Source organism: Delphinus delphis, chromosome 3 (assembly GCF_949987515.2).
Source record: "Delphinus delphis chromosome 3, mDelDel1.2, whole genome shotgun sequence".
Classification (NCBI taxonomy): Eukaryota; Metazoa; Chordata; class Mammalia; order Artiodactyla; family Delphinidae; genus Delphinus; species Delphinus delphis.
This window is the reverse complement of record NC_082685.1, coordinates 85,520,737-85,547,681: the sequence shown is the minus strand read 5'-3', so window position 1 is coordinate 85,547,681 and position 26,945 is coordinate 85,520,737. Positions and strand designations below refer to the sequence as shown.

Here is a 26,945-nt window from a genome sequence, read left to right as displayed (position 1 = left end):
ACACACCAAGACACATATTAATCAAACTATCGGGCTTCCCTGGTGGCGCAGTGGTTGAGAGTCTGCCTGCCAATGCAGGGGACATGGGTTCATGCCCCAGTCCGGGAAGATCCCACATGCTGCGGAGCAGCTGGGCCTGTGAGCCATGGCTGCTGAGCCTGCGCATCCAGAGCCTCTGCTCCGCAAAGGGAGAGGCCACAACAGTGAGAGGCCCGTGTACCGCAAAAAAAAAAAAAAAAAAAAAACTATCAAAAATTAAATACAAGAAAAAATATTAAAAGCAGCAAGGGAAAAGCAACAAATAACATACAAGGGAATCCACATAAGGTTCACAGCTGATGTTTCAGCAGAAACTCTGCAATCCAGAAGGAAGTGGCAGGACATATTTAAAGTGATGAAAGGGAAAAACCTACAACCAAGATTACTCTACCCAGCAAGGATCTCATTCAGATTTGATGGAGAAATCAAAAGCTTTACACATAAGCAAAAGTTAAGAGAATTCAGCACCACGAAACCAGTTTAAAAAAAAAATGCTAAAGGAACTTCTCTAGGCAGGCAACACAAGAGAACAAAAAGACCTAAAAAAACAAACCCAAAACAATTAAGAAAATAGTAATAGGAACATACATATCGATAATTACCTTAAATGTAAATGGATTAAACGCTCCAATCAAAAGATATTGACTGGCTGAATGGATACAAAAACACGACCCATATATATGCTGTCTACAAGAGACACACTTCAGACCTAGGGACACATTCAGACTGAAAGTGAGGGGGCAGAAAAAGATATTCCATGCAAATGGAAATCAAAAGAAAGCTGGAGTAGCAATTCTCATATCAGACAAAATAGACTTTAAAATAAAGACTATTACAAGAGACAAAGAAGGACACTACATAAGGATCAAGGGATCAACCCAAGAAGAAGACATAACAATTGTAAATGTTTATGCACCAAACAGAGGAGCACCTCAATACATAAGGCAAATGCTAATAGCCATAAAGGGGGAAATCAACAGTAACACAATAATAGTAGGGGATTTTAACACCCCACTTTCACCGATGGACAGATCATCCAAAATGAAAATAGATAAGGAAACACAAGCTTTAAATGACACATTAAACAAGAGGACTTGATTGATATTTATAGGACATTCCATCCAAAAACAACAGAATACACTTTCTTCTCAAGTGCTCATGGAACATTCTCCAGGATAGACCATATCTTGGGTCACAAATCAAGCCTTGGTAAATTTAAGAAAATTGAAATCATATCAGGTATCTTTTCCAACCACAACGCTGTGAGACTAGTATCAATTACAGGGAAAAAACTGTAAAAAATACAAACACATGGAGGCTAAACAATATGCTACCAAATAACCAAGAGATCACTAAAGAAATCAAAGAGGAAATCAAAAATTACCTAGAGACAAATGACAATGAAAACACAATGACCTAAAACCTATGGGATGAAGAAAAAAAGCACTTCTAGGATGGAAGTTTATAGCAATACAATCCTACCTCAAGAAACAAGAAACATCTCAAATAAACAACCTAACCTTACATCTAAAGTAATTAGAGAAAGAAGAACTAAAAAAAAAAAACCCCAAAGTTAGCAGAAGGAAAGAAATCATAAAGATCAGATCAGAAATAAGTGAAAAAGAAATGAAGGAAACAATAGCAAAGATCAATAAAACTAAAAGTTGGTTCTTTGAGAAGAGAAACATAGTTGATAAACCATTAGCCAGACTCATCAAGAAAAAGAGGGAGAAGACTCAAATCAACAGAATTAGAAATGAAAAAGGAGAAGTAACAACTGACACTGCAGAAATACAAACGATCATGAGAGATTTATTACAAGCAACTATATGCCAATAAAATAGACAACCTGGAAGAAATGGACAAATCCTTAGAAAAGCACAACCTTCCGAGACTGAACCAGGAAGAAATAGAAAATATAAATAGACCAATCACAAGCACTGAAATTGAAACTGTGATTAAAAATCTTCCAACAAACAAAAGCCCAGGACCAGATGGCTTCACAGGTGAATTCTATCAAACATTTAGAGAAGAGCTAACACCTATCCTTCTCAAACTCTTCCAAAATATAGCAGAGGGAGGAACACTTCCGAACTCATTCTATAAGGCCACCATCACCCTGATACCAAAGCCAGACAAAGATGTCACAAAAAAAGAAAACTACAGGTCAATATCTTTGATGAACATAGATGCAAAAATCCTCAACAAAATACTAGCAAACAGAATCTAACAGCACATTAAAAGGATCATACACCATGATCAAGTGGGGTTTATCCCAGGAATGCAAGGATTCTTCAATATACACAAATCAATCAATGTGATATGCCATATTAACAAATTGAAGGATAAAAACGATATGATAATCTCTAAATGCAGAAAAAGCTTTTGACAAAATTCAACACCCATTTATGGTAAAAATTCTCCAGAAAGTAGGCATAGAGGGAACCTACCTAACATAATAAAGGCCATATATGACAAACCCACAGCCAACATCATTCTCAATGGTGAAAAACTGAAACCATTTCCTCTAAGATCAGGAACAAGACAACGTTGCCCACTCTCACCACTATTATTCAACATAGTTTTGGAAGTTTTAGCCACAGCAATCAGAGAAGAAAAAGAAATAAAAGGAATGCAAGTTGGAAAAGGAGAAGTAAAACTGTTATTGTTTGCAGATGACAGGATACTGTACATAGAGAATCCTAAAGATGCTACCAGAAAACTCGAGAGCTAATCAAAGAATTTGGTAGAGTAGCAGGATAAAAATTAATGCACAGAAATCTCTTGCATTCCTATACACTAAGGATGAAAAATCCGAAAGAGAAATTAAGGAAACACTCCCATTTACCACTGCAAAAAAAAAAAAAAAATACCTAGTAATAAACCTACCTAAGGAGAGAAAAGACCTGTATGCAGAAAACTATAAGACACTGATGAAAGAAATTAAAAATGATACAAAGAGATGGAGAGATATACCATGTTCTTGGATTGGAAGAATCAACATTAATGACTATACTACCCAAAGCAATCCACAGATTCAGTGCAATCCCTATCAAACTGCCAATGGCATTTTTTCACAGAACTAGAACAAAAAATTGCACAATTTGTATGGAAATACAAAAGACCATGAATAGCGAAAGCAATCTTGAGAAAGGAAAACAGAGTTGGAGGAATCAGGCTCCCTGACTTCCGACTATACTACAAAGCTACAGTAATCAAGACAGTATGGTACTGGCACAAAAACAAATATCAATGGAACAAGATAGAAAGCCCAGAGATAAACGCACGCACATATGGTCACCTTATCTTTGATAAAGGAGGCAAGACAATACAGTGGAGAGAAAACAGCCTCTTCAATAAGTGGTGCTGGGAAAACTGCACAGTTACATGTAAAAGAATGAAATTAGAACACTCCCTATCATCATATACAAAAATCAACTCAAAATGGATTAAAGACCTAAGTGTAAGGCCAGACACTATAAAACTCTTAGAGGAAAACACAGGCAGAACACTTTATGACATACTTCACAGCAAGATCGTTTTTGACCCACCTCCTAGAGAAATGGAGATAAAAACAAAAATAAACAAATGGGACCTAATGAAACTTAAAAACTTCTGCACAGCAAAGGAAACCATAAACAAGATGAAAAGACAACCCCCAGAAAGGGAGAAAATATTTGCAAATGAATCAATGGACAAAGGATTAATCTCCAAAATATACAAGCAGCACATGCAGCTCAATATCAAAAAAACAAACAATCCAATCCAAAAATGGGCAGAAGACCTAAATAGACATTTCTCCAAAGAAGATATACAGATTGCCAACAAACACATGAAAAGAGGCTCAACATCATTAATCATTAGAGAAATGCAAATCAAAACTACAGTGAGTTATCATCTCACACCAGTCAGAATGGCCATCATCAAAAAAATCTACAAATAATAAATGCTGGAGAGGGTGTGGAGGAAAGGGAACCCTCTTGCACTGTTGGTGGGAATGTAAATTGATACAGCCACTATGGAGAACAGTATGGAGGTTCCTTAAAAAACTACAAATAGAGTTACCATATGACCCAGCAATCCCACTACTGGGCATATACCCTGAGAAAACCATAATTCAAAAAGAGACATGTACCCCAATGTTCATTGCAGTGCTATTTACAATAGCCAGGACATGGAAGCAACCTAAGTGTCCATCGACAGATTAATGGTTAAAGAAGATGTGGCACATATATACAATGGGATATTACTCAGCCATAAAAAGAAATGATACTGAGTTATTTGTAGTGAGGTGGATGGACCTAGAGTCTGTCATACAGAGTGAAGTAAATCGGAAAGAGAAAAACAAATACCGTACGCTGACCCATATATATGGAATCTAAAACAAAAACAACAATGAAAGGTCCTGATGAACCTAAGGGCAGGACAGGAATAAAGACACAGATGTAGAGATTGGATTTGAGGACATGGGGAGGCGGGAAGGGTAAGCTGGCATGAAGTGAGAGAGTAGTAGTGACATATATACACTACCACATGTAAAATAGATAGCTAGTGGGAAGCAGCTGCATAGCACAGGGAGATCAGCTCAGTGCTTTACAACCACCTAGAGGGGTGCAGTAAGGAGGGTGGGAGGGAGGCTCAAGAGGGAGGGGATATGGGGTTCTATGTATGCATATGGCTGATTCACTTTGTTGTACAAAAGAAACTAACACAACACTGTAAAGCAATTATACTCCAATAAAGATGTTAAAAAAAGAAAGAAAGAAAGAAAGAAAGAAAGAAAGAAAGAAAGAAAGAAAGAAAGAAAGAAAGAAAGAAAGAAAGAAAGAAAAGAAGCACAGTCATTTCATGAGGTCTACTTTTACATGGGTTTTCCCTTGAGGGGACTCCTCAGTCCACATGGTACAAGGAAGATTAGAACCTGAGAAGAAAGCTTCTGTTTATAGACTTGAAGGGCCACGGAAGGGTCCAAGAGATGGGCAATTGAATGGGAAATCCTGGAAATGAAAGAGCCTCATCAGAATCTGCATATAAACCCTATGCCAATCCCTGGCTGACTCCTGTTCTGCACATACGTGGGGAAGGCTATAAAGAGACCAGTGAAAGCAACAATTGGAAGGCTGAAAAGATTAAAAAGATATTTCAGCTCTGCCAACACAGGCAAGAGAGAGTTGAGAGTTTAAGTCCTTCAAAGTTAGAGGGACTTGGCTATTATTTTTAAAAATAATTTTCACCTCTATTATTTTCTTCCTCTTTGCCTGGGATTCAAATTGCACATACATTAGGCCAGTTGTACTACTTATCAGTGAGACGTTTTTCTGCCCCCCCCCCAACTTTTTTCTCTCCATTTTTAAGATTAGATCATTTCTACTGCTATATATTCACATCCACTGACCCTTCTGCAAACTCCATTTGCTCTTAAACCTATATGCAATAAACTTTCTGTTTCAGATACTGTACTGTTCAGTTCTAGAATTTCCATTTTTTAAATGTAATTTCTATTTCTCTGTGGAGTTTCCCCATCTGTTCACTCATTATGATCACTTTTTCTCTCAATATTTGGGCATATTTATAATAGTTTCTTTCAGTCCTTGTCTGCTAATTCCAATAACTGTGTCATATCAGGTCTATTTCAACTGACTGATTTTTTTCTTGAGTATGAGTCAGATTTTCCTTTTCTTTCACATATCTATTAGTTTTTGATTGTACACAGGACATTGTAGATCATGTGTTGTAGAGATTCTGGCTTATGTTATCTTCCTCTGTTGATTTTTAACTTTTTTTCCATTAGGTAATTAGATTATTGGCTAATGACCTTGAACTTGTGGAGGCTTGGTTAGAGAGAAACACAGATCTCTTTGTTAGAGAGAAAATATAAATCACCAATAGCAGGATTGAAAAGGGGTATCATTATACAGCTTGCAAACATTAAAAAGATTACAGGGAGTTATAAATAACTTTATGGTAATATTCTATAACTCAGATGTAATGAAAAATATCCCTGTGTAGTCCTGATACAAGAAAAATTTCACTGGGGAATTCTTTTAACTATTTAAGAAATAAATAATACCACTTTTACATCCTCCTTCAGAAAATAGAGGGACATTAAGAGGCTAGAGTATACCAGAAGAAAATAAAAGAATCTATATGATCATATCAATCAATTACAATAAATACTAAAAAAAATGTTCTTTAGGATGGAGAAAAGTGACATTAGAATAAGCAATAGATATGAATAGATATTAAGAAAAACACTTGACAAAATTAAATATCCTTTTGTAATAAACACTCTCAGCAACCTAAAAATAGAAGTGAATTTTTTCAATCTTATGATTGGCCTCTACAAAACTCTACAACTAAGATCATACTTACTGGTGACAGATTAAATGCTTTCCCCTAAGACCATGAACAAGGAGGTCAGCTCTCATCATGTATATGTAATATTGTACTGGGGTTCATAAGCCAGTGCAATAAATCAAGTAAAAGAAATAAAAGGTATAAAGATTGAAAAGAAATCAGCATTGTCCTTATTATTGCAGATTTTTTTTGGATTAAAAAATCCTCAGAATCTGCAAGACAACCACTAAGAACTAATAAGTGAATTTAGCAAGGTTGCTGGATATAAGGACAATGTACAAAAATAAGTAGCACTTCTATATACTAGCAGCAAACAATTCAAAAATGAAAAAATTTAAATTCCATTTACAGTAGCATCAAAGCATAATATACATAGGAATAAATTTAATGAAAGCAATACAAGACCTCTACTCTGAAAGCTACTCTGAGTTGCTGAGAGTAATTACAGAAGACTGTAGTAAATAGAGAAATGTACCATGCTAATGGACTAGAAGACTCAATATTGTTAAGATGTCAATTATCCTCAAATTTATCCAAACACTGAAATAAAAGCCCAATTAAATCTCTAATGGGCCCCTAAAATGGCTAAATTTGAAAGACTGACAACATCAAATGCTGGTGAGGATGTAGAGTAATTAAAACTCTCATTCATTGGTACTGGTAGTAGTGGAAAATGGTATAGCCACTTTAGAAACCAGTTTGAGAGTTTTCTTATAAGGACTATGTTTATACAAATATCCAATGACTCAGCAATGCCACTCCTAGGTATTTACCCAAGCTATTCCACTCCTAGGAATATATCACATAAAAAGAGTTACAAAAATGTTTATAGCTCCTTAATACATTAGTCAAAAACTGGTAACATCCCAAATGTCTATTAAGAGGAGAAAGGATAAATAAATGGTGGTATATTCATACAATGGAATACTACTCAGCAATGAGTAGCAATGTGATACACACAATAGGATAAATCTCAAAAACAGTCATGTGAGGGAAAGACATTAGACACAAAGAATACCTGCTCTATGATTTCATTTATAAGATATTCAATAACAGGCAAAAATAATATGCAATAGAAATCAGAACAGTGATTGTGGTGGGGTGAGGTGATAGGGGAAATTTCTGGGATGGTATACACACACACGTGTTTATATATGTATACACACATACATTGTATAGCTTGTTTTATATATATTATATAGCTTGTTTGAGGTATTTGTTACAAAATCTACATATTTGTCAAAATGCATAAAACTGTGCCTTAATACATGTGTATTTTATGGTAGGTAAGTTATGCCTCAATTGAAACAAATGTGACTTTTTAAACCACGAGTGCCTATCAGTTGGGCATCTGTTTTGGTCTAAGCAGGTACAGTAAAAGTCCTCTTATCAGCATGGTAAGGACAGCTAGTTGGCCACTTACTTTTAAAAGCTTATTAAAAATCATTTAAAAACATGTATGTACATATATTTTTTCAATATTTTACTTTTAATATAAACACACACACACACACACACACACATATATATATATGCATTCATTTGCTTATCTTTTGATGTAGAGCCAGGCCTTTTTTCTTTGATTTGTGTTCTACACTGTCATTCTTGAATAAACCATCTCCATAACATATCTATGATTTCTAGTTTCAATTTCTTTTAAAAGCAGTAAGAAATTAAATTCATTTTTGAAGCAATCTAAATGCAAAATTCCTCCAGGTTTTAATAATTTTTCCACATTCTACATCTTGTGTGCCCTATAACTAACCTAAAGATTTCTCTTGTGCCTATCTTTTCATCTGAATTTCCAAAGCATTCAACTTTGTTTTTATAGCAGAGGAGAGAGAACTCTCTTTTTCCCATTCTTATCTCACTGGTTTACACGGTATTTAATTTAATTACGTCATCACAATAAACATACAATTACATGACCTTAATAACCATACAGCTACAGATCCCTGTAATTTCTCATTTAAATCCAAGATAATGGCCTCCTTCCATACAAAAAGATGTAATAACGTCATAGGAAGATAAAGGGCTAAAGTCACAGGAAGATGAAGGGAAAGAAAGCTCTGTCTTTTTAATCAATAAACCTCTTAAAGGGTCTCTCACTTTCCTTGCCCTCTTTACATACCTTTTTACCCACGAGCTATGATCCACAGTGAAATTGTGGCAATCCTCTCAGGCCTTTCCTGTCTATGTTCTTTCTTTTATCTGAAACGGGAAGGCAAACATTGGTTTAAAGGTCTTTACAACCATTATTTCCTAAGTAGCCACTAAACATATGAAATGGTACCTAGTTTTTTAATATTCTGGAGAATGCAGACTAAATCATGATAAGATACCACTACAGGGCAATCGGAAGCAAATAGGTGCTCAATAAGAACTTCCATACTCTGCTGGTAGAGATGTGAATTGGTTCAACAGCTTTGGAAAATGGTGTGGCATCACCTAATAAAGTTGAAGATATGAAAATAGTAGCACTTCCTCTCCTAAGTATGTATCCTGTGTGCTTGTGTGCACTATGACACTTGTACGAGAATGCTTTCGGCAGCAGAATTTTTAACTGTCCCAGACTGGAAACAAACAAAATGCTTTTCAATAGTAGAATGGCATTTCCACACAATAAAATGGATGGATCCTACAAACACATTTCATCAAGTAAAAAAAGAAAGCTACAAAACAATACACACAGTATGATTCTTTCACGCAAAGTTCAAAACCAAGCAAAACCAAACTATATTTTTCAGGAGGCATATAGGTGGTACAAGAAAAATAAAAGCAAGAAAATTATTTCTATAGAGGCCAGGAGAGTGATTATATCTGGAAGGAGGGAGATGCCTGGGCTTGGGGAGGGGTATTTGGGGGGGCGCTTCTAGGGTGCCAGTGTTGCTCTATGTCTTAAGTGGTGCTTGTTTGGCGATTTTGTTACAACTGTATGTGCATGTATGTGTTTTTCTCTGTTATATTCACAACAAAATATTTTAAAACATGGAGTATTTTACGTAATTCACTTAATTCTCCCTGCCTCTCCCCAGTTCCATGTTTGGGGATTACTTTCAAATCTATCATTAATCCTTGGAGGCATGAAGAGCCTGATCAATAATTTTCTTAGACTCTTTGGTTAATTATAAGAATGAAGTAGGGCTTCCCTGGTGGCGCAGTGGTTGAGAGTCCGCCTGCCGATGCAGGGGACACGGGTTCGTGCCCCGGTCCGGGAAGATTCTACATGCCGCGGAGCGACTGGGCCCGTGAGCCATGGCCGCTGAGCCTGCGCGTCCGGAGCCTGTGCTCCGCAACGGGAGAGGCCACAACAGTGAGAGGCCCGCGTACCAAAAAAAAAAAAAAAGAATGAAGTATAGCTAGGAAGAAATGGGGACAGTAACATTCAACAGCAGCCACAGGAAGAGAGTAAGGAAGTAGACTAAACATCCATTAGTATACATGTGAGCAAATTCGGTCATCGGAATTATCTAATAACAAGGGATACCAGTAACTTAATTTTTACATTAAACCCAATTATTTAAGTTATCTATGAGTGTGTTTCCCAGTATTTGCCTCTCTATATTCATCCATGAACCCTGAATAGTAATCCATCTTTTGATTTGGAATTGAAGAAACACTAATAAAAGCTTCATTGAAATCCAATTATCAAAGATGTCTTTTTTTTTCACTTAAGCCAGAAAGTGAGTCAGATGCAAGATGCTGCTTAAATTACAGTAGAATTATTTGCTAACAAAATCAAGCTTGCTGAGCTTTCTCCATTAATTTTGGTATTATTTATAAAAATCACCCATGTCAGAAGCCACCAGGCCCATCAAGGCAGCATCTATTATTTTAATAACAATTCTTTTAAAAAGCCCTCCTTTAGTCACTGATTTTTCATTTTTGATTATGTTAATCACTAAAACCTCCAAGGAAAAAGAAGACTAAATAGATTGCATTCAGTAGACGTCATTTATGATTGTATGGTGTATGTGAGCACATGAGCGTACACACATACACACGCACACACACACACATAGTCACACCATTGAAGATTTCAGGCTAGAGAAAGGAACTCAGTGAGTGCCCATTGGCCTGCTCTAGTCATGAATCCTCATGCCACTCGACATGATGCCAAGCTGTGGAAAAAGTACAAGAAACATCCATCCGTTTTGTGGTGAATAAAAGAGCCGAAATAAACACTTGCCCTTTGAATGTTTCTTTTTTCTTGGGCTGATGACATCCATACATAGTCGTATTAGCCAAGCAAAATCATAGGAAAGGAGATGCTCTTTAGGAGATGATTTTAGTTTTCTGAAGTTTATTTCTTGGAGACAGAAGGTTGCATTTCAGGGACTGAGGAAGCAATATTGATATATTTGTATCTACTATCTCTCTCAAGAAACTGGGATTAATTTTAATAAGCATAATGCCAAAACAGGAAACAACCTAATATCCACCAATGGTAGTATGGGTAAATAAATTGTGGTTTATTCATATAATGAAATATATAGACTTGACCCCAACTGACTGTTCCATTTCAACTATAGATTATCACATTATCAGACAAGCTTCTGTATTACTAAAAGGTTTTGATACCAGATTTGTATAATTAAAAATGAAGTGATAGTTCTATTTTTAGTTTTTTAAGGAACCTCCATACTGTTTTCCATAGTGGCTGTATCAATTTACATTCCCACCAACAGTGCAAGAGGGTTCCCTTTTCTCCACACCCTCTCCAGCATTTATTGTTTGTAGATTTTTTGATGATGGCCATTCTGACCGGTGTGAGGTGATACCTCATTGTAGTTTTGATCTGTATTTCTCTAATAATTAGTGTTGCTGAGTATTTTTTCATGTGCCTCTTGGCCATCTGACCCAGCAATCCCACTACTGGGCATATACCCTGAGAAAACCATAATTCAAAAAGACACATGCACCCCAATGTTTATTGCAGCACTATTTACAATAGCCAGGACATGGAAGCAACCTAAATGTCCATCGACAGATGAATGGATAAAGAAGATGTGGTACATATATACAATGGAATATTACTCAGCTATAAAAAGGAACAAAATTGGGTTATTTGTAGAGACAAGGATGGACCTAGAGACTGTCAAACAGTGAAATAAGTCAGAAAGAGAAAAACAAATATCGTTTATTAACGCATATACGCAGAATCGAGGAAAATGGTATAGATGAACCCATTTGGAGGGCAGGAACAGAGACACAGACGTAGAGAAGGGACATGTTGACACTGTGGGGGAGGGGGAAAGGGGGGATGAATTGGGAGATTGGGATTGACATATATACACTACCATGTATGAAACAGATAGCTAGTGGGAACCTGCTGTATAGAGCAGGGAGTTCAGCTCAGTGCTCTGTGGTGACCTAGATGGGGGGGATGGGGGGGAGGTTCAAGAGGGAGGGGTTATATGTACATGCATAGTTGATTCACTTCCTTGTACAGCAGAAGCTAACACAACATTGTAAAGCAACTATACCCCAATTTAAAAAAAAAAAAGCTACTTTCAAATATTAAAAAAAAAAATGAAGTGATAACGAAAGGGCCCCCCACTGTTTTACAAAACAGTGTAGTGGTCCTTTGATTCCTGTAGTGGTAATGACATGACAGGTGTGCCAGAAGAATTCCCACAGCTGTCTCCCTGCCACATGGACCGCTGTTCCACTTAAAATTCCAATGATGGTCGGATAGAAACCAAGGAGTTACGCAACGCTACGCTCCCAGCACAGGAGAAAAGAAAGGTGAGACTAGAATGTTCTCCCACTTCTGCCACCTGCTTAGACATGGGATTGTGTAAACTCTGCGTCACACAGAGCTAACCTCCACTACCAAACAGGTAGGGAATCTTGCATCTAGGTTTAGCAATTTTGGATAATCAATCAGTTTAAACAAGGTATAAAATTTTCTTAAAATGTTAACAAAACATTCGATACAAAATAATTTGTTACATATGAACACATTATGAAGCATATTAATAAAGCAAACACAGGTGAATCCACACTTCAACTAATGAAGTAGAACCTGCAGATTCAGTTGAAGCCCTCCATGTGGTCCCACGCCTGCCCACCCAAGGGTAACCACCACCCTGAAACTGTGCAGTTGTTACCTTTTCCTTTTTCCATTTTTATTAATACACTGTGTCCCTAAATAATAGCTTATTTAATTTTGCTTGTTTTCACTTGATTCTAGGATAGAACACACTCCTGGTTGTCCTCCTTCCTCTCAGGTTATTCTGTGTCACTTTCCTTTGAAGAGTTTGCTTCCTCTCCCTGCCTTCCAAATTTTGGAGTGACCAAAGACACAGTCCTTAGACTTGATTTTCTATCTAAAGTAATGGATGATGACCAGAGATGACGATTTCAGACCGGCTTATGGTTTGAAATGCCATCTGTATACCTCTCCTCAGAACTGAACTCCTATATCCAACTGCATACTCAATATACTCATTTGGAAGTCTAATGAGCATCTCAAAATTAACTCATCCAAAACTGAGCCTTTGATATTCTCCTCCAAAATCTTTTTTTTCTTCTTAAGTAAATGGAAACTCCATTATAGCTTTAAACACTGCCATTCCCTTATTCTATTTTTTTCTTCTGCAAGATTAGATATGTTGGAAAGTCTCATACTGTGTCCCATGTGTCTTAACCTCTCAGTCATCCATATGGAAATTATCCACGCAAAAGAAGAAAAGCTTTTTTTTTTTTTCAATTTTCCTTTTAGTTTACTCACATCTACCTTTCTGTTTACGAATTATCCCTATAGCTGAATCTTTTCTACTAATGTCTTTCCATTTTAATGGTCAATTATATTTTTCATTTCTAAAAATTCTATTTCGCTCTTTTAAAAATATTTCTGTTCATTTTTTGGTAGTTTTTTTCTTATACGTTATAAATAATTTTTAATATATTTGAATATATCAAACATTTTTTCCGAATTATCTATCTTAACATTTAATATTGAAGCCTTTGAGGATGTGGGCCTATTGTTTGTTTTCTCTGTTGACTTGAACTAATGTTGGCTTACCCCTGCTATTCTCTGTGATTTAGACTGTGAGTTCATATTTGCTGGCAGGATATTTGTTTTTCTTTTGAGGCTTCAGATGATTTTTGTCTGCTTTGTTGGGCAATGAGCACTCCTGAAATGAATCCTTTTAAAAAGAAAATTACAAGCGATACAAACAATGCAAATACTGTAGATTCAGAATAACTCATGTGAATGGTAGCCAGTGGCCACTTATTTTCAGAAGAACCTTTTTAAAAAACAATCCATGAATAGCCAAGGCTGAAAATAGTAATTTTTCTTACCATCTACCTCTTTAGCTTTGCTTTATTTTCGTTCACTCTTTGTAAAAGGGTATTGCCTTTCCTATTTGTGCTCCATCTAATAATTACATTGACTGTGCTCCGCTACTATGGCTAGTTTTTAAGACTGTCTCCTTGCTGTGCTATGAGCAATTGCAGGATGGGAATGAGTTTTATTTATCTTTAAATGCCCAGTGCCTGGCACATGTTTTTTACTCAATAAGTTTATTTATTTACTTTTGAGAAAATGAATAAATGGCTAAGTAAATGAATGAGGGTTTAGGGAATGGTACTTTAAACAGACCACCTGTTTAAACCCTTGAGGTTTTAATCTTATCTCAGTACTCACTGGCCAAATGCAAATCTCCTAAATTCAGTCCTGTTTATTATTCTGGGTTCACTGAACCTACATAAAGTCTGCAGTGAAACACCCAAGGACACGGACCGCTGCATGCATCACACCCAACCAGCATAAGGGAGGCCATTTATTGTCTCTAAAATAAAACAAAAGACACTGTGTTTTCTTTCTCTTTTATTGCAACCCATTGCAAGGTCAAAAGATTCACAGAAATATAGAAACTCGAAACTGGATGAATTTCCTTTATCCACTCAAAGAGACGTTAAAGACAAAGGACCAGAATTTTCCACCACAGCAATATATTTCATAGTCTTTATTCTGAAAATACTGTTGACATTTTGGAGAGGATAAAAAGCCCTGCATTAAACATGTTCACATATATTTATGACATTCTAAGCAAAAAAAGAAACTCTATATTGCCCAGAAAAATCATTTTAAGCCTTATTTCAAAGCATCTAATGAGAGCACATTCAACAACCATCACAGCATCATTCAAGGTGATGCTTTTTCTGGTTGTTTTTGTGATTAATGCTTTGAGGCTGGATGTGATGTTTCTACAGATTCCTACAAACACACCAAAGCAGTTTTCCAGGTTATGATGCATCAGGCTTTCTGGATTAGTCAACATCTTAAAGAATAAGTGCAAGTCCCCAACCCACCCCCACCCCCAAGCTAAAGCATGTTATAGTGCTGTACTTGAGATTCAAACAACGCAACATTAAAAAAAAATTGATTACACACTTCTGAAACCATCTGACAACCAAACTGTGACATTCCAAGGATTATCACAGCTTTGGACTGAAACGGCACCGCCTATATCATTGATGGTTCTCCTTCCTTTTGTCTTTTTTAACTATTTAAAATATAGTGTGACATATATAAAAATTAAACTTTTGCTTATTCACTCAAGCTACTATTACTTTACATATTGTCTTATAAATTAGTTTTGGATTAAAAATCAGTTAAAATATTGTGAATTAAGATCGTTTTCAGTAGTGGGGAAATGAACATGAAGGGGAGACAGTTCAACGTTTAAGAAGAATTACAGTTTGTTAATAGTAAACAGCTTTTTTTCTTACATAAATTTTATTCCCTTGAAATTAAATTAGTAAGCCATTTAGTGATGGAAAAAATACTCTCGGTGCTTAGTGACTAGATTTTCCAGACTGATTGGGATTAAAAGCAAAAACATGCCACATCAGAAACAGGTCGACATAATCAAAGGAAAGTTGTTTACACAAAAAGAGTTATCATAAATAAGTGAACGGCATTTGAATGTAAAGCTATTTTTCATTTCTTACAGCTAGTATCATTTTAGCAACACTGGGACTTATATAAAGTGAATCTCAAATCTTAGCATATCTGTTAAAGACCAAAAAACAGTTATGTCCACATTGGGAGAGAATAAATAGCAAACTCACAAGTCAGGGTTTTGTATATCTAACTCTACTGTGAAAGACAATCACTCTTTAGCTTAAAAAGCCTCCCTGCTGTCTTGATTATAAATCTAGACATAGGAAAGGTTATTTGAGCCTGAGTCCCCAATATGAATTACTCATAAAGATGTGTGAAATCAAAACATATATTCATTTACTAATAGATACCGTCTAAACTGAAAACTGGCAATCTTTAATTAAACAAAGAAATGCTTATTTCTGACAAGTGTAAACAGAAGCTTAATGAAAAGATTTTCTAATTTTTCTTCTTAACTCATACATTAACCAGCAACAGATCTTTGCCATAGCATAACAATTATTCAAAATATGATAACATGCATATATCCAAAAAATCTGTTCTAAAGCCCAAAGCAAAAAAAAAAACTTAATAGAAAGATTGTCTACTCATATCTCACTCATTAACCTTCTATTAACGTGACTAGCCCCAAATCTCAGAAATATACTTTCATAATTACCAAAATTAACAAAAATAATTAAATGATCTGTAGAGTTTTTTTTTTTTAAATAACTGCACACTAGTAATTACACTGGTGGCTTTAATGTGGATAATGCTAAGAGTAGCTCCAAATATCATTAAAACATATCCAGACCAGTTACTATCCATTGTATTATAAAAGCTAATACAATGTTAACATGAAACTCAAAATACTTAGTACTCAACAGAATTTTGTACAATAATGAATAATTAACTTTTGTGAGCTGGTCAGGGGAGCTCAGATTGTTGCCTCCATATGAAAACTTCACAAAAGGTTTTGTCCCCTATAGTCCCTAAGTGGCCCACCAGACAAGCAGGTTGGGCCACCTGTGGGGACAGTGAGTTAGGCAGAGTGACAGTGGATGCCGTGCTCCCTCAGTGGCCTGGAGAAAGGCCCCTGTGTCAGAAAATGATCTAGAAAGAAAGTGCTGTGGGTGTGTGTGTGTGTATGAGAGAGTATGAGAACCTATATGTGTGTACGTGCTTGAAATCTTGAAAAGTACTAGTTTCCAGGCTTCTAATTAGCGCAACGTGGCTCCTTTCCAGTCATCATCAGTAGAATTGCACAATTCTTTCCCATCAAAAAAGAAGGCAGTTGCCTTCGTTTGGGGGCATCTCCAGTGGCAGTCATTAGAAGCTCAAAATAATGGATCCGTTTTTTTTTTTTTTTTTGATTCTACAGCAAAAAAAAAAAAAAAAAAATTTTTTTTTTAGAGAAATAAGCCTTTGAACTTAAAAACTAAAGGTCTGTGCCTGTCAAAATCGTTATTTAAGGAAAAAACCAGCTCACCTGGGAACAAAATAGCAATTGAGCTTATGCTACGCACTATGCAAACGAGACACAGATATACACACTCGGGTACACATGGAGACATGGGACAGTCAAAACCTTTGCAAGAGATCACCCACCCCAACTCTACAATTCCTCTCCGCCCTGCTGGCTGATCCACATGGACCCAAGCGTGGGCAGGGCTGTCAGGAGGAGGCAGCAGACATGTTGGGGGTCCAGCCCATCTGGTAGGCTCTCTCCAGGGTCCTCTTACAGTCCTGCAGGACGGTGCTGAAGGTGATATGGGGGTACTGCTGCACCAGCTGCTCCACTGTCACTTCACTGACCTGCAAACACAAAGAAGAGCCACGGTCACCCACAGGGACCACCGAAACCAACAGCCGCCCACGCTCACTGGGGTGCGCTTTCCATGGCACCGGGAACCCTCGTCTCCTTCCTTTTCAGCAGTGTGACCAATGCTTCGTGAGAAGACAGTGTCGCTTTTTGTGTGACCTCCCTGATTTCCTAAGTACTACATTCACCCTAAGGGATTTTCTGAAAAGACATGATATCAAGAAATTAGTGTTTTCTAGACGCATAGATGACCGTGACTTGTCAAGATCTTAACAATGTCCATTGAAAATGGGGCACTTGGGAGGTGAGGCAGCAGTTAGCATCCTAGTGTGCACTGGACTTCATCGTCCAGCTGACAGCTTTTTGAGGATAGAACTGTAGATTGGTGGAGAGGATACACAGGATTCTGGATAGAAGTGTTGGGGAAAATGTTTATTTTTTCTTCCTTTTAAACGTTAAGGTATTGCAAACTTCAAGTCCCTTTGTGGAAAGGGCTGAATTGTGAAGAATCAATAATTAAAACACACATGGCTGGCAGGTCAGGGATGGCCCCAATAGACCTTAACCATCAAAGATACCACTTTGATTCTTGATTAGACAAGGCAATCAGACAGGCCTAATTAAAACTAACACCTTTACAATTGCTGTGCTGTGAAGGGATTAATTTGTCAATTATTTTTAAGCTGATTGCAGTTCATATCACAAAAGTAGACGGTTTCCTTCATCCTTTAGGTAAATAAATGATTAACCCAAGAACCGCAACTTTTAGGTAGCTTTATTTAAAATCTTTATTGAACACTCGGGCATTTTCAAATACATCAATATTTCATTTATACTGGGTAAGCTGGTCTGAAAGAAGGTGCTGGTGACACACCTTTTTGTGCTCCCTCTCCATGTCTGTCCACTATTGAGAAAGATCAGGACCACAAGGAAAAACCTAAAACAACATCAAACCCTTGCTGTTTGCTTTGAAAGCACGCTTGGGAGTGTGATGACCATGACATTAAGTCATCTGCGCTTTTCTGAAATAACATGGTGTTTTCTGGGTGATTTGGTAAACCATGTTATATATAATCTTTTTGTTAAATTTAGAGTTGATATTTCCACATTGCACTGATGATACTTAGTCTTTGTCAGCATTGCTATACAAGACTTTCTTGTATTAAAATCAGTTTTCATTCCAAATTCAACCAAGCCATGCAGTTAATTCTTTTTGTGATGTAGATACAATGTATAACATTTCATTCACAAAAACACAAAATAATTTTGAATAAAAGAGAAAAACAGATATACAAATTGGAGTTGAGAATATCAACTGATGATCTCAAAAGGAGTTCTAAGCAATATAATTTTTGATTTTTTAAATTTGAATTTCTATCCTAAGTCTTGCTTGAGTTGAGGTTGCTTAGAACAGTACACTTAGAAAGTCATGCATCATCTAGCCATGCCTATCTCTCTAGTATATTTTTGATACTAACCAGTCACCTGACCTAATTTAAAGTTATCAAGCTGTCCGAGTTCCTTCTGGCCTCAGGATCTTTGCACATGCTGTTCTCTTTATCTGGAATACTGTTAAATCCACTTCCACCTGAATGTCCCCTTCTCATGCCTACTCCACCTTATTCTTAGTTCTTAGTTTAGTGTCATTTTCCCAGGGAACTTTGATCACAGCCCTCACCCTGCTCCCCTCCCCACATTAGGTAAGGCTTCCAGGTTATTCACTCTTCCAACATTGCCTACTTTTCGTTCATGGTACCTTCAAAGTTAGTTTATAATTGCTTTGTTTAATGTCTACTCCTGTTCCCATGTAAGATCTTACAAGAGCCATGATCATTTTTGTATTCATGAGCCAGGCCTACTTCTCAGTGAATGAATGAGAAAACAATAACAAACTACAAATAAAAAATAGAAACCCAAGAGCAAGGCAAAGCCAGACACTAACATACTAATCACAACATACTGAAGACCAACAATTCCCAGAGGAACTTGTATTCAGCTCAGGAATTCCCTCCTTCAGGAAACCTTCCCTAAGCAAGCGTAACTCCCCACGAGGTTGGTCCCGGTACACCTTCTCTGTGGACCCATGACGGGTAACTGCAAGGCTTGTCTCTTATTTAAGCACTCTCACATTGTGTTGCAATCATCTCTTTACTTGCCACTCTCTTCTACCTGAACCAAAGTCTGGGGACCAGAGACTGCCTTTTATCTTTAAGGCTATAGAGCTGTATACAAAGTAGAGAAGAAACATGACAACTGTAGTTGACTTGAGAGTCAACCAGGCACAGGTTGGAATCCTGATTTACCATTTGGTTTCCTCAACTGTAAAAACTGGATAATAGTACTGATGTCACAGGACTGTTACAAGGATAAAATAATACGCCTAACACTGCGACTGACATAAAAAGGTCCCCAAATGGTAGCTCTTATTAGTACAGCTGGCGTTCAGTAAACGGTCATTCATTGAATTAATTAATGCTATGGTAGGGTGACCAGTTCTCTATAGGGATGCTCAATATTGTTCAACTTCTGAGATATTTCAGAAATAAACCTTGATAACATAAGTTGTAATGCTCAAAATAAAATCATCGCAGGACAAGAAGTAACTATACACTATTGATACCATGTATAAAATAGATGACTAATGAGAACCTACTGTATAGCTCAGGGAACTCTACTCAGTGCTCTGTGGTGATCTAACTGGGAAGGAAATCCCAAAAAGAGGGGATATATGTATACGTATAGCTGATTCACTTTGCTGTACAGTAGAAACTAACACGACATTGTAAAGCAACTATACTCCAATAAAAATTTTTTAAAAATACTTCGGATACAAGAAGAATCTATTCTATCTTAATGCTCTCTGGAGAATTCAGAACTTTTCTTAGTAATACAGTCCAGGTTTTAAATATCCACTTTCAGGAAATCCTCCCTTTTCTTTACCTGACATTCCCCAGGCTGTGGTTAGGTTACATTCCACCCTGTAGCCATGAACAAACCCAGAAGGATGCAGGTCCTTCTAAGGGACAGCTGAAGTCATCTGGTCAGAGGACTTTCAGAAAATCTGCATCGAATTGGAAAGGAAGTAAACACGGCCCAAATCACTTAGCATTCAAGGAACAACTAACTGAAAAATAAACGAAAAACGGAGGGAGAAGGGAAAACATTTAAACCCACCATAAAGATGGGGCCTGTCTTCTGCAGTACATCTTTTCTAATCTACACATAGGCCTGTACAAAGTTTTATACCGAGGGTTGACAGGCATTTTGTTTTGGAGGTCCAATTTTTTGTTTGTTTGTTTGTTTTTCTGCGGTATGCGGGCCTCTCACTGTTGTAGCCTCTCCCGTTGTGGAGCACAGGTTCCGGACATGCAGGCTCAGCGGCCATGGCTCACGGGCCCAGCTGCTCCGCGGCATGTGGGATCCTCCCGGACCGGGGCACGAACCCATGTCCCCTGCATTGGCAGGTGGACTCTCAACCACTGCGCCACCAGGGAAGCCCCGAGGGTCCAATTTTTAAAAAGAGAAAATATCACTAAGTGATAACTGTTTTTCAAGAGGAGATATAAAATTCACCTTAAGCAAACTTGATACATGAGATATGGATTTATGAAGTACATAAATTAGGAGATAATTGTTTACTTTAGCAAAGACTTTCATGGTAGGGTTATTTTGTCAGCTCTCTTAATGTGTTTTATATTCCTTTGACTTACCAAAATTCAATTTACCTATTTCTGTTGCATAAAGTAAGATCCACCTATAGCTAAGAATATAGAGTGTGTTAGATCTCTGGCTTTCATAGCTTATGGGCAAGGACAGACAGTAAGTTGGCTTTGTATAGCTGTATGAAAAACGTTACAGGTAATCCTCCGTGGATATAATGTGTCTTCTAAGCAATCTTTTTGCTAACTGTGTTAGCAAAACAAAGCAGTAGGGAAAATGCAAATTTTCCATTTTAGAGCTTTGTTGGGTAGAAGCTATTCAGGGGAAATACATGTACTCCCACTAGGGAAGGTTCTATCTTTTACTTATAGTGTCTCCTGGCAATATGGTGTGACAAATTTTATACTGAAGTTATTTTCATTTACTCCTCAGAAGTATAAATTATGCTCACCTCTTTGTATAGACTCCATAAGTGCTTTGGTGCCTCAGAGAAAAAGTTGGGTGTAAGACACCAGGAGGGTCCAAATCATTTTAAATCGTTACGCCTACATACACATTTCTGCAGGCATTTTGTCATGCACAACTCCACTTGCTAGAATGAAAAGAACCATTCTCTGTTCCAACTCATAAAATGTATGTAATATAAAAAAAGGAACATAAAGATGAATTTTAAAAAGTTTCCCCACGATCCCTGGTTTTCTATAATTTCTTTTTCAGCTGCTGAAAACTATCAATGGCAATTCTTATATTACACATAAGATTTGAAAAATGCAGCGTATCTTCCTAAAGAAGTATGCCGCAGTGTCATTTGAAGAAATTACTGTGATTAAAGGGGAAAAAAAGCTTGTACCACAGGTTTTATTTTTAATATAAGAAATATAGTTCTCTCCAAAGACTGTATAGCCGTAATTTACATTTTCAAAATTATTGTAACTCTTTTTAAGGTAATAGCAATTTGTCTGGTATTTTAATCTATTTTGAGTTAACATCTATTAGCACTTTTTGAAAATGAGGCAAACTGCTATGCAAATTAAGGTAAATCATACTATAGTTTCATCCTATTGTTGCTGCTACTATAGAAGGGTGAGGAGAGATCCTTCAGAGTTTCTGAGATTCAGTTTAACCAATTTATCCAGACCATCACCCTGTTTCTTCACCTCCTTATTGACACTTTCCCCAGAAAATTCCAGAAAGTGCAAGCCTAGGCCTGAATAATAATAATACCTATTATTAATTATATCTAATATTAATTACCTATTATTAATTAATACCTATTATTAATTATAATAATACCTATTATATATCTTCTCAATAATACCTATTGTTCAAAAAATACAATTTCTAATGGAATTTGCTGCAGAAACCATTTATGTTAAGTGACTCTTATTTCCTCTTTGACTCTTGTTATAAAATAGAACATGCTTCTTATGTCGGGGGGAAATATTTGACATCTGAGTATATTAAAACCACACTTGAGAATATAATGAACCACTTAGGGACTTCCCTGGTGGCGCAGTGGTTAAGAATCTACCTGCCGATGCAGGGGACATGGGTTTGAGCCTTTGTCTGGGAAGATCCCACATGCTGCGGAGCAACTAAGCCCATGCGCCACAACTACTGAGCCCACGTGCCACAACTGTGAAGCCTGTGCGCCTAGAGTCCGTGCTCCACAACTAGAGAAGCCACCACAGTGAGAAGCTCGTGCACCACAACAAAGAGTAGCCCCTGCTCGCTACAGCCAGAGAAAAGCCCACGTGCAGCAACAAAGACCTAACACAGCCAAAAATACATAAATTAATTAATTTATAAAAAAGAATATAATGAACCACTTAAAATCATTTTTTTTAATGAAGAAAGTTTCTCTGCAAAAAGTGGACACTATTTAAAATACCACAAGCAATAAATGTATTGCATTTTTCCTAGACCGTAAGTTCCTTGACAGCAAGGAGGATTTTAGTCATCTTCTTGTTTTCAGTCCTACACACTCTCTCTGGCACATTCTCATCCCATTAGAATATAAGCTCATGAGACAGGAGTTTTTGTTGTTTCTGTTCACTACCAAACCCCTAGCAGCTAGCGAATGCCTGGCACATAATAAGTACTCAATAAATATTTGTTGGCTAAATTAATATAGTAGTTGTTCCATGAGTGTGTATTGAGGAAACAAAAAGGCACCAAATAATACTAATACCCAGAAATCATGGAGATAAGCTCACCTTGTTCCCAGGGCATTTAGCTATGGTGGTGGCAGTCTCTAATGTCTTGACATTAGGGCAGCTCCAAACTCCTTTAATCTTCTGAAGTTCACAACCAAGGTGATTGTTTGTGCTACTCTCCTTTCTCTTCTTTCCATCTGATATCACCGGGTGCCTCCTTCCAGATACACCTTGCCTGGGCTTTCCAATAATTTTGCACAGGAGACCAAAGCAGCCCGTGATGGTGGTTCAGCATCATGAGCTGGTGGTCGCTGGGCCATGTGGCTGTTGCGCAGTGCTCAGGAAATGCCTAGGCTATACTTCAGATTAACTGATGGCAGCCTTCCTACTGGAGATGAGTGACACACTACACTGGGTAGGTGACACTGAGAAACATGCTGATGGTCACTGCATATGCGCCAGTTTCCAAAACTTTGTGAAAACCCACATGGTTCAGAAGATTTCATACTTCAGCCTTCAGCATCCAGTGCCCTGCTCAGGGTAGCAGACCCAGGAGGGTCCCACAGAAGATTCTGAAGTTTTGTGATATCTAAGGTTCCTTCTGATGTCACAGTTGTCTGGCGACAGGGGGAACTGTGGGCAGATCTCCTGACTCAAAACAATGCTATTTCCACCCTCTGATTTCTTGGGCTTCAGCAGTTCTACATGTCTTCACTGTTTACCCGAGGGGCTGGTCTTTGGTTGTTGTTTTCCTTGTCACAGTGGTATTTGGCATTTGTTGTCCCAGGGAACATGTAAACAATACTCCAATATACAGTATAGTCCCAAACAAGGAAAAATTCTCCCACTAAAATTGCCTCATGCTCCCTACCGAGAGACACTGTACTTATCAGGATTAGGCTCTCATGTGCTACGGGATAAATCAAACGGATTCTTCAGCATGGTTTATTTTGGCAAAATACTTGAAAGCAATTTGTTAATTTTTCAGCCTAATGACCAATAGGCAAAATAAAAGTATGTCCCCATTCCAGCAAGGATGGAGGAAGAGGACTAGGGAGAAACATTCAGTGAGCATCTACTATTTTCCAAGCACCTAAGCATTAATACCACTGATTACAGATGAACTGTGGCTCATACAGAATTAGTATTTCACACAGGGTCACACAGCTAGTAAATGGCAGCCAGGATTTGAATCCGGGACCCTGCAGCACAGGTGCTCTCTGCCCTGGGACACACTGCCCTGCACACAATGCGATGCGCGAAGTGTCAGACTAGGGCCTAGCTGAGCACCCACTCAGTGACACGTTCACTGACATTCATTTTCCAGCTAACATTAAAAAAGTGATGGCGGTTTACATATAAATACAATTCAAAGTCCTTTACAAGCTCTTCAAAGTGGCTGCTCTATGGGAATGTAAATTACAATAGATCTCACGTGGCCTGGGGAACATTCTGCTGTGGAACTGTGGTTGTGGAGACTTTGACACGTGATGGAAATGTGACGGAGCCTTTTAGCGGGGCACCATGCCATAAACTGGTGTAGCTTTCCCTCCAATCTTCTACCCTTCAAAACGTTTTTCTGTGTCCCAGAGGTAGAATGGCCAGCATGACAGATATGGTCCCTGCCCTCTTGGTGTGGGAAGATGGACAATTACAACAACAGCAGCAAGGCCTGAGAAGTGCTTTCTAGGGGAAGTACAGGTTGCTGTGGACAAAACTTAGTAGCTCCTGACCTCCGCCAGGAGGGCTGGAAAGGGCTTTCCAAAAAAAGCGATACTTAAGGGGACTCCTGAAGGACGAGGACGTATCGGCTTGTGTACCCCATGCACTAAATATACACATATTATTCAGGGGAGAAAGGAAACCCGCTCATGAGCTAGAATAAAACAAATAATCTGTCCTTCACTTTGTAAGCTTTGTAAGGCAATGCTTCTCCAGCCCATCTAACAAACTCAAGGGTATAACTGAAGTAAGTTCTTGTTTCCAATAGCACTGCTCTGAGCATGGGGGTGGGTGGGTGCAAAGAAAAGGCCTCCCCTCCCCTTTCTGCAGTCTGGAAAAGTAAGGAGCCCACAGTAAGTCTGTGAAAGTGTCGCAAATAGCACAGTCAACTCCTGCGTCCTAATTCAGGGCTCTTGCCCTCACGCTGGTCTGTCACTCTTCACAGACTCCTGGGCAACAGCCACTCACTGCTAACAGCCCCACAGGCTGACTTCTGGGCAATATGCCTCCGGAGTCGGCCTCCCTCTGAGCTTCTTGGCTCCCGGGACAGCGTGCTGGCTGTCCGTGGGACCTGGCATTCACCGGGTGACAGCTGCTCTTTCACCAAGTGCCCACTGGCCCCAAGATGGGCACATATTAAAACGGATAAAATAAGGGTGACATGAATTTAGTAATACCTCAAATTTGCATGTAAATGAGATGAGTCATCTAAGTGCAGTTTAAAATATTGTAAATAGGACACTAAGAAGAGAATAAAAGAGCAGACAATAACAGTGATTTTGCCAGGACCCTCACAGCCAACCACATGCACTGGGCTCTCTGCAGGCCAGGGTAGATGTTTTTGATGATTCTATTTCCCTCCCTTTGCAGCAGGACGTTTCATGTCCCTGTTTGGGTGGCATACCCCATCCGGCTAATGTTTCCCTATGATCAGAGCAGGGAGGTCCAGGACACCAGGAATCTGGCGCCACTGTTACAATCTCTCACCTCATCTCTTTCCCTTCAGCTGCAAGCCTAGCGTCCCAGCAGCCAGCAGCTCAACAGGCAGAAAGAGGCTGCAGGCGGACCCCACAGGGAAGCGAAAGGCTGGTGAGGGCTGTGGAATGATTCTCGGCATGAGTGGAGCGCCCAGCTCCTTTTCTCCACCCTGCAGGCAGCTTCACGTGCCTTTCCTTCCCGCTTCCTTTCTCAGTCAAACCAAAGCCTTTCTCCACACTCCACAGTGACTCATACGTAACAAATGATCAATCCACGTTTACTGATGTGGGACGAATTAAGCTGTGTCAATAATGCCCCCAAAGGAGAATCATTTAAGAGCTCTTTGGACTTCATCCGCAGAAGTAGCCAAAGAATTCGAGGGACAGTTTACCCCAGAAAACCTTTTGCAGTTATTGAAATTAGGGTATAACTAAGAATGTTCAGAACACCACACACACAGTTTAGGTGGTCTTAGGTATATAACTCATAGTGGTGGGACAGCAGTGATTGTAAAATGAAAGTAATTAACCTGAACATGCTCTGTCTGGGGGCCCTAAGGGGAAACAGGTGTTCAGCCTCGGAAAACGTTTCTCAGTGGATTTCCTATGAAGTCAAAGTGGCTTGGATTTAACTTTGAAATACAAATAACGAATTTAAAAAATTAAACTGTGTCTGCAACCAGGAATACGAACAAGAATACAGTGGTTCTCAGCCCAACTGCTCATTAGAATCACCTGGGGATCTCTGAAAAATCCCAGTGCCCAGGCCATAACCCAGACTAAATGTAACCCAACCTTGGAGGAATGGGACCCAGGCATTAGTATTTTTTAAAGCTCCTAGGAGATTCCAATGTGCAGCTCAGGCTGATGGAAGAGCTCCTAGAGGGCGCAGGTGGTTTCTGCACTTGGGAATCTGAAATCAAGGTCTGAACTACCATCACTTACAGGTAACAAGTACCCACCCACCTCCCGTGCCACCACCACATTAAACACTGAGTCAGGGGTTCTGGAGGAAAGAAGCTATTGCTCCTACAGCTTGTTGGTCCATCTTGTTTCAGATATTCATCACTGTCTGAAACAAAATGTATATTCTTTGAGTGTAGCAAAAACAGACTGGTTTCCTGTCCTTCCACCTTGGTCTTCCATCTCCAGTTGGGCACAGCCAAAGGAGGTGGCCACCTGACCTTCCCAACAGCTAACGGAGGGAAAGATTCCCCTAAACCCAGTTCACACAAGGACGTAGTGCTTCCTCAAGGACCACTCAAGAGGTGGGAGGAGAGGGCACACATGACTGAGTATTTAATATAATTTTT

The 26,945-nt window shown here is 38.4% G+C and overlaps 1 protein-coding gene across 2 annotated transcripts in view; it reads right to left on the bottom strand.

Annotated features, from left to right (window-relative positions):
* Positions 1–16,668: 16,668 nt before the first annotated feature.
* FBXL17 (F-box and leucine rich repeat protein 17) overlaps positions 16,669–26,945 on the bottom strand; it is a 471,962-nt gene continuing 461,685 nt past the window's right edge. For both annotated transcript variants that reach the window (XM_060009049.1, XM_060009051.1), the window contains one exon: positions 16,669–17,110. In XM_060009049.1, coding sequence (XP_059865032.1) covers positions 16,970–17,110 — 141 coding nt within the window. In that variant the 3' untranslated portion in view covers positions 16,669–16,969. The remainder of the gene's footprint in view (positions 17,111–26,945) is intronic.